This window comes from Ascaphus truei, chromosome 3 (genome assembly GCF_040206685.1).
Source record: "Ascaphus truei isolate aAscTru1 chromosome 3, aAscTru1.hap1, whole genome shotgun sequence".
Taxonomy (NCBI): Eukaryota; Metazoa; Chordata; class Amphibia; order Anura; family Ascaphidae; genus Ascaphus; species Ascaphus truei.
This window is the reverse complement of record NC_134485.1, coordinates 271,797,552-271,809,635: the sequence shown is the minus strand read 5'-3', so window position 1 is coordinate 271,809,635 and position 12,084 is coordinate 271,797,552. Positions and strand designations below refer to the sequence as shown.

The following is a 12,084-nucleotide window of genomic DNA, read 5'->3' as shown; positions in this document are numbered from 1 at the left end:
AAACTGGAAGCCCAAAGAGAGCAGACTGTGCCAGCAGTGTGAGTAAAGAGAGGTAGAAGATGATATTTGATTTGATTTAGAGTATCTGAGAGTATGACACAGATAAAAGCGTGCTCTGCTGCCTCCTTATCTGATCCCGGCAGTTTACAGCTTTCCCCAGCAAGCTCCTCTGTGGTCTGTCCTCACTGGGGCAGGTCTCACATTAGTATTATATGTCTTTATTTATGTAGCCCTTTTTCTGAACCCTCCCAAAGGAACTACTGGTCACTGTACAACACCTGCGGCTCCAGGAGATCTGAGCCTCCGCAAGCTGGAAGCCTGGGGTAACACTTATACACTTACTTAGCGCAGCGCCTCCACTTACCCAGGATCCCCGTGATGTGAGATTCCCCTGGGCAAGAAATACATACACACACATGTGATGCAACCAACTTTACTGTAATAATGATAATGCACGGCAACCGTATCACTCTATAATGCAACGTACACACTTATACTCTAACGATATAACCTTAGTGGCTCGCCCACTCATCAGGAGCAACGTCTCCGTCCCCTCACCGCGTGCCCCACACACCGTGTCCATGTATAGTACTATTGGTATAGGCTCAGTTCTTTAACCACTCGCTCAATGTTCCTAAAGGGTCCCAGACGACTCGCCAGCAGACCTGCTCCGCACGCATGTCCCTTTGTCCCTAGCTGGTACTCAGTAAGGGTGATGCTCGCTACTACTATAGGCCGTCCCTGCAGCACAGCAACCTTTGGTGTCTTCAGGGAACACTCCTAGGGGCCTACGGGGTAGCCTGTCCTATGCAGGTGGGTCACTGACCCCCTGCACCCACACTACCATTCCTTTCACCTCCCGGATCCCCTCTCACTAACTCAGCCTAACACCTGCAGTAAACACACTGCACTCACACAGTACCTGCAGCAACCGCACTGCACTCAACCGGTACCTGCAGCAACCCACTGCACTCAACCGGTACCTGCAGCAACCCACTGCACTCAACCGGTACCTGCAGTACCCCACTGTACTCACACCGTACCTGCAGCAACCCACTGCACTCACACCGTACCTGCAGCAACCCACTGCACTCAACCGGGTACCTGCCTCAACCGTGCTGCACACATACACTGTGCCTAGGCAGTGGATATTCACAGTTGAGTGCAAATAGCCGCACGGCTATTCATAGTTGAGTGAAAATAGCCGCGCGGCTATTCATAGTTGAGTGAAAATAGCCGCGCGGCTATTCGCACTCAGTAGGAAATAAAATAGAAAAAAATAAACATCCCAGCCAGGAATCGAACCCTCGTCCACTCTGTTAATAGCCTGGAGCATAACCACTGAGCTATGAGACTTTCTGATGCTTCTCGAGTGAATAAAGGCATAGAAGCCTAATGAAATTACAGTGTTCATATCAGCTCAGCTATTCGCACTCAGTAGGAAAAAAAAAAAAAACATCCCAGCCAGGAATCGAACTCTGGTCCACTCTGTTAATGGCTTGGAGCATTACCACTGAGCTATGACACTTTCTGGTGCTTTGGTAGTGAGTAAAGGCATAGAAGCCTATTGACATTACAGTGTTCATAGCCGCATGGCTATTCGCACTCAGTAGGAAATGAAATAGAAAAAAAAGACAGAACACTCCCCTATTGACATTCTATAAGCCCCTGCATCTGTAATCAGCGCGGCTTTAGGCTGAGTCCCCAGTCAGCACTGTGACACGTGCCCGGCGGGGGGGCGGCGCATGCACAGTGCTAGACCGCGATCTGCGGTCTGAGGGGAGAGAACATTTGCGACGGGAGGGGGCGTGGCGGTAGGTTTGCGGGGGCGTGGCCATGACATCCCGCGGCTGGTTCGCCCTCATTGGCTGAACCGCCGGCGGGGGGCGTGGCCACACCTCCGTCGCAAATGCCAATCTCAAACTCCCCTGCTTGCCTGAAAACCTGTCGCGCACCGCTGGGGAAAGGTGCGCGACAAGGTTGGGACTGGGACCGGAGGAACTGGGTGGGCGGGGCTTGATCGCACAGGCATGCGCTGTAATAGTTAGTGGGACCACAGCCTTAGGAGCCGCTTCCGCATACGTGCGGAGGCGTGAGGAAATGCAGGCGACAGGCAAGTTTAAATATACGAGCTGAGGGGAGCAGAGGAGCGGTCACGTGACAGCAAACATCCAATGGGGATGAGGGACTAGCCAAGCCTCCCGCCCCACCTCCGCCCCACCCCAAAGCGCGCTCACTGCCTCACTTGTCAGGCCACAAAAAAGCACCAGCTTCTGCAGACGAGGCAGAGCAGGAGCGCGGCCAGAGGCACCATGCCCGAGTCCTTAGGTCATCGCTTAGGCCTTTACTCACTACTGAAGCATCAGAAAGTCTTATAGCTCAGTGGTTATGCTCCAGGCCATTAACAGAGTGGACCAGGGTTCAATTCCTGGCTGGGATGTTTATTTTTTTTCATTTTATTTCCTACTGAGTGCGAATAGCCGTGCGGCTATTTGCACTCAACTGTGAATATCCACTGCCCTGTGCCTACTTGTCAGCGCTCACAGCACTGCCAGCCGTGACACTGACAAGACTGCACACACACCTAAGGGCAGGGTCCCTAACCTAGGGGCCGTCCCTCAGTACTTACCCCCTACCCTAGTGGGGATTGGGGCCTGCCTGGGATCTGGGGAACCTTACCTGGTGTAGGAGCCACTTGCTCCCTACACCCTTCCTCCCCCTTCCTGCTCCCAGCTCCAACTGACAAACGTGGTCCCCGCAACATTGTAGCCTTCCTCCACAGGAGAAGCTGCAAAACCCTATTTGCTGGCCGGCTGCACGTGATGTGGGTGAAAGGGCAATCCCCAGAGGCTGCTGGGAATTGTAGTCCACTCAGGACCTCTTTAGCATTGGGACAGCGTGCGCTACCCTTACTGCGCCTGCGCGACCAATGCGCACGCTCGCGCAACCTGTTATGGCGGCCCCCGCTAGCCGGGTGGGCCGCCGGGGCTCCGGGGACTCGGAGCGCTCTCTCCTCCGGCCCCCACCCTCGCGCCGTGCCGGCGGGTCCGTCGCTGCCTCCGGCGGCACCCGCGATCGCTCGGCACGCTACAGAGGGGGTCCCTGGAGGCAAAATAAGACCGGAGCTACATTTATATAGCACCATTAATGTACATAGCGCTTCACAGCAGCAATACATGACAATCATATAAATAACAAATAATATAAACAACAGGTCATGGGAATAAGTGCTTCAGACATAAAAATAACATTTAGGAAGAGGAGTCCCTGCTCTGAGGAGCTTAGAATCTTACAATGTGTTGGGCGACATGTGAGCTGCCTCGTGTCTACCGAGCACAGAGGAGCTGCCAGAGAAATGATGAGATTACTAAACTGCACCACTAATCTGCTTTGAATGTTGGGCCTGCATCCACCTGCCCTTGCCTGCATGTGAATGTATCAGTCTTTGTTAGTATGTATGTGTGAGTGCAATTCTTTAGTCTTTGTATGTGTATGCATGATAACGTATGTACTGTAGTATATAAAAAAAGTCTATGTGCATTCATATGTATATGTATATTAACAGTGTTGATCGAAAAAGAGTTTTGATCAGAAAGACAACCCTCTATAAACAGCACTCTAATCATATGTGATATATTGATGGACATAAAGAATTGTCCTGCAAAATTGCTTCGTCAGCAAGTAAATACTGTCAGAATCACCGCAGAAATCAAAAACAATAAAATTTTATTACGTCTATATTGACCTTAAAAACACAGATGCAGTATTAAAAATCCCCATATTTATGTGGCTGATATGAATAGTAAGGTAAGTATTAGAGGTCAAACTATTTAACTATTAATATCCAAGCATCCAGAATATAAGTATACAATTAAACGCTACAGAGATAGGCAAATAATGTATCAAAGAGAGCTGCCCATGTCTATGTAGGTTCGAGTAGATATATTAAATCAGCAGACAAAGTAGAACTCTGTATAAACCAGATGCTACCTTGAAACCCCTTAAAAAAGGGTGTTTCTAGCCTTAAATTGACTCCCGTGTATATGTCAATTGAGAAACAATGCTACGCATCTAGGTTGATATTGGAACATTATATATACTCAGTTGTATTGGAGAGTATTGCATAGTATAACAGAGTCTGCTTAGTAACCATAGACATGTGGCAATAGAGTGGTTATGTTCACACATATAAACAGAAAATTCTATATACCTTTAGGGTTGGTGGTGTGTATTAATCACTGGCAGTATATGTTAATACTGGTTCTCAAAAGACACAGCCGTGATATACACACCATAGGGGTATATACACCATCTCTACTTAGCTCAGTCAGTGTATAGCATAGATGATATGATGTCTAGGCTATGAATTAATCTAGCCTGCTATGCCATAAATGTATTCAATGTTAGCAGCGATTAACATATGGTAGTGCATTGAATCAAAAGTGCCGCTACACGATACAAGCCTGCTCGTCTGCTGAGGTCTGGATGCTGCCACTAGATGTGACGTCACTGCCGTGACGCCCTACGTTCCCCGACGTACGTTTCACGTGTTACACACGCTTCTTCAGAGGGAGGAGATTACTAAACTGCACCACTAATCTGCTTTGAATGTTGGGCCTGCATCCACCTGCCCTTGCCTGCATGTGAATGTATCAGTCTTTGTTAGTATGTATGTGTGAGTGCAATTCTTTAGTCTTTGTGTGTGTATGCATGATAATGTATGTAGTATATAAAAAAAAGTCTATGTATGTATGTAGTATATAAAAAAAAGTCTATGTGCATTCATATGTATATGTATAGTAATGTATGAGTTAGTGAGTATAGCCTTAGGCTGAGATTGTACTCATCACGATGGCGGTCGCGCGCGACAAGTACAAATGGCATAATCCCTATGCGACTGCCCCATGTGCGCACGACGGAGCGCAATGGCATAACTGCGTTTTAAAAATAAATATCAATCTGTTATCCTTTTCTCACTAACACATCCCTGTGTAGATTACACCACAAGGAGTGCATTGACCGCGGTTCGGTTCCAACCCTTGTGCACCATTGAGGTGTTAGGTAAGTCTGGCTACATTGTTAACCAGTCTGCCTTTTGATTCTATGGAATTTCACTTTGCAAACTTTTATTGATTCGCGCTCCCCTTGTTTTTTGTTTCTAGATCCCAGCAGTGACAGAAGGGGCTATTAAACCTCACATCTTTCTCTTACCTTTATTGAGCTGAACATGGCATCAAAACTAGCAAACCCTGACTATAAGAAGTTTGGAATTGGACACTGAAACCAGTATTGGCACCAAGTTGTAGATTTAGATCAACCAGATAGCCATCACTGACCTAGCTTAATTTTCCATGACGTAGAAACATTTTGTTTTACTTCACTGCCTTTTCCTAAATTCTAGTTGGATGTCTGACTGGTTTATCCTAGTCTTTAATCCAGTGTTTTTCAACCTTTTTCATCTCTGGGCATCACTAATCACAGTGTTCAGTTGCGGAGGCACCCCTACACCAGGACAGTCAGTGACAGAAGACACAGGTCAGAGACAGAGTCCCAGGAGACAGGGGGCAGAGAGTCAGAGGATACAAAGGGGGCAGAGAGTCACAGGAGACAGAGGGGGCAGAGAGTCACAGGAGACAGAGGGGACAGAAAGTCACAGGAGACAGGGGGCAGAGAGTCACAGGATACAAAGGGGGCAGAGTCACAGGAGACGGGGACAGAAAGTCACAGGAGACAGAGGGGGCAGAGAGTTACAGGAGACAGAGGGGGCAGAAAGTTACAGGAGACAGGGGGCAGAGAGTCACAGGAGACAGAGGGGACAGAAAGTTACAGGAGACAGGGGGCAGAGAGTCACAGGAGACAGGGGCAGAAAGTTACAGGAGACAGGGGGCAGAGAGTCATAGGATACAAAGGGGGCAGAGAGTCACAGGGGCAGAAGGGAGGCAGATTCACAGGAGACGGGGGGCAGACACACACAGGAGACAGGGGCACATGGGGCAGAGAGTCACAGGAGACAGGGGCACATGGGGCAGAGAGTCACAGGAGACAGGGGCACATGGGGCAGAGAGTCACAAGGGACAGAGTCACAGGAGACATACAACAGGACAGGACAAATACAAATACACACTTTCCGGGTTCATGCTGCTTCCCATGTGCTTGGCCACACTCCCAGGCTCCTAACACACGCCTAGGCTCCTGATTTGCTCCATTACCCAGCAGCAGCCAATCAGGGTGGAGGAAACTACCAAGCCCCCTAGCAACTGCACTGCTTTGGGAGATCGGCCAAAACCTGTGGCACCCTTTTGATCCTCTCACGGAACCCCATAGTGCCACGGTACCCCGGTTGGGAAACACTTATTTAAGTGATGACCTACGGCAACGGTGAGATTGATGTGGAGAACTGTGCATGGGGCAGGGTTTAAAGATACATATTTCAATGTCATTTACAAAATGCCAAACATCACTTATGCTGTCTCCCTCGCCCCTCCTCCCCAACTTTTATGTTATGATTATGGGCCTATGGACCAGTGAGCGGTAAAGTATTTACTATATGCTTTGTATTTTGGGAAGCATGAAAGAGAAATGACAAGAATATGCTACATTATATTTATAGTAAAAGGGTATCTCCTGGGAATCCAAAATCATGTACAGTGGCAGTAGCCGCTGATATCACATGCTGATGACATCATAATACTGTATATTGTTACATATGATGCCACTTTTTATTATATTGTAATTAGGTTTGAATCCAGTCTATATAGACAAAATGCTAGGCATTCAGTATGATATTGTCTGATTTGCAAAGATTCTTTCTTTCATACGTATTATATCGCACTAATGATATTATAGGATATGCAATGGTGGTTAATCAATATCTTGTGTAGATTAGGACACATTGGGAAGTATTTTAATCTATGGATAGATAGGAAGGTTATACAGCTGTCTTAAGATGTCTGGGGAAAGGCCAGTAAGAGGCAGACAGTTACTGGTGATATGCGGAGTGGTCTGAATAAGGGGGGCCCTGTGGGTGACATTTGAGTGACCATAGACAACTGTGGTTGGGTCTGATACAATCTGGGAGTGTATGACATATTGGATTAACAGAAGCTCTGAGATCGTTCTAGAAGACATGCCATACTTGGTAATACGCTTGTATGGAGGGTGGGCAGTTCCTTATCAGATATGACATCAGTTTAAGATGTAGGATCTTATTTGGTAATAGAATTAGTAGTAGCTGACTAAGGGTTATTATCTGGATAAATATCCAGCAGTTTGTAGCTAGAGGAGGATAGAGGACTTGCACTGAGATGGAGAGAAGGTTTAACATCATGATATTAAGATGAACCGGAGGATTGCACTCATGAACAGAATAATATGCGACCATCTTTGAGGATATCCTAACTTATTTGAATGTCACAGCCATGTTGTACTCTTTTTGTATGCGAGTATTTATCTTCAAAATAAACGTTTATTTTCATGTGCTTAGACCAGAATTCCGAGTACTGTTATGCTGGGGTAATCAATCAAGAGAGACTGAAGGACATTTTACACCACGTATAGCCCATTCAAACACATACTTTAACTAAAAGGGCCCATGGTAATTTCATAGACATGCTTCAAATATTGCCTCCAAATCCCTCCATACTCCAAGTGGCACATACTATGTAAGTATTTTATCTTTTGCACAATTGCAGCTGTGCCATCACAACTTCCCCCAAATGAAAGAGCATTCAAAAAAGGCCTGCCCCTAATGAAACAATTGCAAGGTTATTGAGATGTGGAAATCTGCACACAAGTAATCAGTGCTGAATTGACTAGTTCTGCATATTAGATATCACTAGAATGTTATCTAGATAAGAACAAATCAAATGTACTTTGTGTTTCAAGTATGCACTGTAAACACATTTACTGCAAATTGCTAATGCGTTTATGAGAGGAATTGGCAGTCTCTTAAGATGTTTTTGACATGATTATTGCTTGCTTCTGTAATCTTTGCTCCATAACTGATGGCAATAAAATTCAGTACCCTTATCATTCAATGAGGCAGTAGAACAGATTGGTTAAGAGTGACATGGAGCAAGTAAATAACACTGGGGAGGAGGGGGGGGGGGTCTTGGTGACATGGATGAGGGAGCAGAGGACATGAAGGGAAGGAAACAGAGTGACATGGGGGTGAGAGTGATATTTATTTATTTATAAAATATTTTACCAGGAAGTAATACATTGAGAGTTTCCTCTCGTTTTCAAGTATGTCCTGGGCATAGAGTTAAGACAAATAATACATGGTTACAAATACAATTACATAAATGAGCAGGGTATACATTATATAAAAGACATTGCATGCACAGTTAAAGAAAATATATATTATGGGCGTATGAAACAGTTACTGTACAGACCAGATTAAAATGTGAGACAGCCTTAGATTTGAAAGAACTTAAACTGGTGATATATGGGGGGAGAGAGAGATATGGGAGGAGAGTGACATTGGGGAGTGAGAGCGTGACATGAAGGGGTGAGAGAGTAACAATTGAGAGGGAATGAGTAACATGGGGGCTCTCTCTGGGGGGTATCTCTCTATCTCTTCCGAAAGCATAGGAAACAGTCAAACTCAAACTCTGGGGTACGGTGCACCTGGTTCAGGTACATTACAAAAAAAAAAAAAAATAGGAAACGCTGCCATCAGGCACTTACCAGCAGTTCTACAAAACACACTGCATCCTAAAGAGTTGTTATGCACAAGTCTAATTGTTAAATGCAATATCTTTTCATCACGTCTTGTAACTGGCAGCATAACCCAGGTAACTGGGTTACCCGCTTCAGATGTCTCACTCGCACAATAGAAAATTACGTTTTTATGCCTTATCTTAAAATAAAAGCTTATGGTTAAAAAAAATTTTAAAAGCTATTTAATAAAGCTTTTTTTTTTTTTTTTTTCTAAGTACAGCAAGCAAATTTAGAGAAAAAAAACAATTTGTGCAACATCATTATAACTGCTAAGAATCAATACAAAGCCCAACACAATTTACCTTTAAGTCTGGTATTTACACATTTGAATTTGGAATACAAATTACATATGCTCCTTCATTATAAATAAAATACATAGAATATTATTTTCTGAATATTTAAATTAGGTTAGTTATCCATGAATACACTTAAAAAAAAAAAGAGAGAGAGAGACTGTATAAGAATTCAGTGACAGGTAATAATGTATTATTGCTATAAAAAGATATGTTACATACAGAGCATAGTAAATGTCTCATTAAAACATTGAGAGCGAGAGAGCAAATATCTTCTGATGGAAAGATAGCTGCAATATTTGTGACACAAAAATGTAGCATTGCCATTTTGCGCACACACACACACACACACACACTTTAAAAAAAAAATCTAATAATGCAAAAAAGAACATTTTAAATAAAGAAATGTGATAGAAAAAGTTGTGATTCACTCCCAGTTAGCATTTCACATAAGAATACTGTATAATATTAACAATCAATGTGCACAGAGTTCGTATAGAATAGCTGATGCATTTTCTTATTACTAGTACATGGTAAGTAATTGGACAATATCAGCAAAGTAAGAAACAAATGTATTATTGTCTCTGCTTAGGAGGGAATTGGAATGAGAATGAAGGTGAAAAGTAACATACCCATGATGACCAGGATACAGGGTTACTGAATGGGGATGTATTCTTTCCAAGTATCCTTTGGAGACTGAGAAAGACTTGGTAGTGTATTCCTTTTCTTTACTATTCCTGTACCTGGCGGTGGTTCAAGTATTATGTACCGTAGGTACTCATTAAGAAAGTTATATGGCTTAGTCTCCCTCCTCTGTTTTGTTTCAAGCAGATTACGCATGGCGAGCTCCTCCTCTGCCTGCACAGTGGATGCAGGCCACAGTACAATGTTTAATCAGGCTTCTGTGAAGAGGGAGGTGAGCAGAACGACATTGGCATGAAATCTGTGTGCTACAGCAAAATGTGATACAGTAGAAACGCTAATAAAAGACAATTGCTTACCGTTATTGACAGTGCGGTACAGCATGAGCTGTGTAAATGATGTGGTCATGAGACTCTCAATTTCCTGTAGGTGAATAACAATAGGAGTAGAAGTTTGCTTGAAGCTATGTCTGTACTTTACCCAAAGCATGCAGCAACATTTTCAGCAATGCCACTGTGCCAATCCTTTCAAAGAATTATAATTCAATTGTAGGTTTAAAATGTATTTTGCACCAGGAACAGAGAGACTTTGATTGCACATTCCAGAGACACTTACTTGCATTACTTAAAACAAAATTGGGATGGAAAAAAACGGAAAATGTTCTACCCCTTTAGTCTTCTAAGCAGCACATACGATACAGTATGGGAAGACACGGTAGGGACTAGCCAAAAGTCTCACCAGCAGGGATATATATCGACTCCATACTCCCCCGCCTTCAGTGAAACTCCCCCGCCTTGTTACCCACCTTCAGTCAAACTTGTTACCAAAGGAAAAGGTAAAAGATTTATAATAATAATAATAAAAAAAAATGTAATCGGTTTCCTGGGTCGTCTTCTCATGGCAGCACATACACTAACAAAAAGAAAATCAAGGGTGGGGCTACATCACTACTATCTGTAGGGCCACGTCACTAATATCTGTAGGGCCACATCACTAATATCTGTAGGGCCACATCACTAATATCTGTAGGACCACATCACTAATATCTGTAGGGCCCTTCTCCCCAAATCAGAATCTGAGGCTACATCAACAATGTTTCCTGCAGTATATATACCCCTTAAAACAGAGACCCGTGCTTTCTCTGCCCATAAGATTGCCATGGTCCTTGTAGAATGGGCTTTAGTGACTGCCGGCAGATTCTTGCCAGCAACTTGACATGCCTTCTTAATGAACATTGTCTAAGTGAACTTTGACTGGTTTTCCCTTGAAATAATTGATACCAGCCTTCAATGCATAAAATACTTGCTCTCATTTTTAATATGTTGACTGGCTACTTCTCTTCTAACTATGTTCAGTACCCTTGCATCAGACTGTTCTGGGAGTGGGTGACCAATCCTTCATGACTTGAGTCAGTTGTTACGCATATCCAGTGGTCTCCCGATGGCGCACCTTTAGTGAGGTTGGTTACAGTTTTCCACCATGCTAGTGAGTCTCTTGGGGTCTTTAGGATTTCTACCTCCTGATCTAAAATATCCAGGGATTATGATCTTAGGGAAAAACCATGACATTAATGTGCAACCTAGTTCGGGGAATTGCCTCTATCTTTGCTGTCATTGCTTCCCAAAGTCCTATAAACATTATGGCTAATACGTATGGAGCTTTGCAAACTTGATTAGCCAAAGCCTTGACATGCTAATTATGCTTTCCAGAAGAAATATCTTTGCTTGGCTGGTATCCAGTAGGGACCTTAAAAACACAATCTTCTGATACTCATCTCCCAATTTATGTTCCAGGTGTATAGGTGCAGCTCTGTTAGACCCCAAGACATGAGGCTAGACTGGAACCCATTCTTCCCATCAGCCAATTGTCTAAATATAGCATGTCTGACTATTTGTTTCAGCTTTGCTGCCTTACTGCAATTATCTTTATAAAACTTCTGGGTGATGTTACTTGGCCAAATGGCGCAGACATTGCAGCATACAGAGCTGTTTTAAGATTATAAGATATTTCCCTGGACTAAGTGTAAATTGGGGGGGGGGGGGGGGGTCGGGGTTTGGGCTCAAAAAGGTACATTTTAAAACATATACAGTATGGTTGTATTGAACAACATTCAAACCCTTTATTGAAATGTTGCAAATATTACTACAAACAATTTATTTATCTACATGCATCTCTTTCTGGGGGGGGGGGGGGGGTTTATTTGTGAAGTCACAAATAACATCAAATTCAATTTTATGAAGTATATCTGAGGAAAGAGCATTCAATCTTGGTTGAAGCATGAAACTACAGGACTCATTCTTAATAAGTTAGAGGTGACCAGCGCTTCAAAAACAGATGGAATCCTTTTCATAAGATATAAATCTCCGCTTGGACCATTCACTATATAGGATATAAATTCAGCATCCCTGGCAGGGGATAGGGGACTAGT

The 12,084-nt window shown here is 43.9% G+C and overlaps 1 protein-coding gene and 1 long non-coding RNA gene across 2 annotated transcripts in view; one reads left to right on the top strand and one right to left on the bottom strand.

Moving 5' to 3' along the window:
• Positions 1-9,788, bottom strand: part of SLC15A1 (solute carrier family 15 member 1) — a 66,385-nt gene extending 56,597 nt beyond the window's left edge. The window contains exon 1 of the mRNA XM_075590816.1: positions 9,647-9,788. Within this exon, the coding sequence (XP_075446931.1) occupies positions 9,647-9,650 (4 nt within the window). The 5' untranslated portion in view covers positions 9,651-9,788. The remainder of the gene's footprint in view (positions 1-9,646) is intronic.
• On the top strand, positions 6,128-11,624 carry LOC142489665 (uncharacterized). Its single transcript, XR_012799905.1, has 3 exons — positions 6,128-6,378; positions 9,607-9,724; positions 9,846-11,624. It is a non-coding gene; the product is annotated as an uncharacterized LOC142489665 (long non-coding RNA).
• The last annotated feature ends 460 nt before the right edge of the window (positions 11,625-12,084 follow it).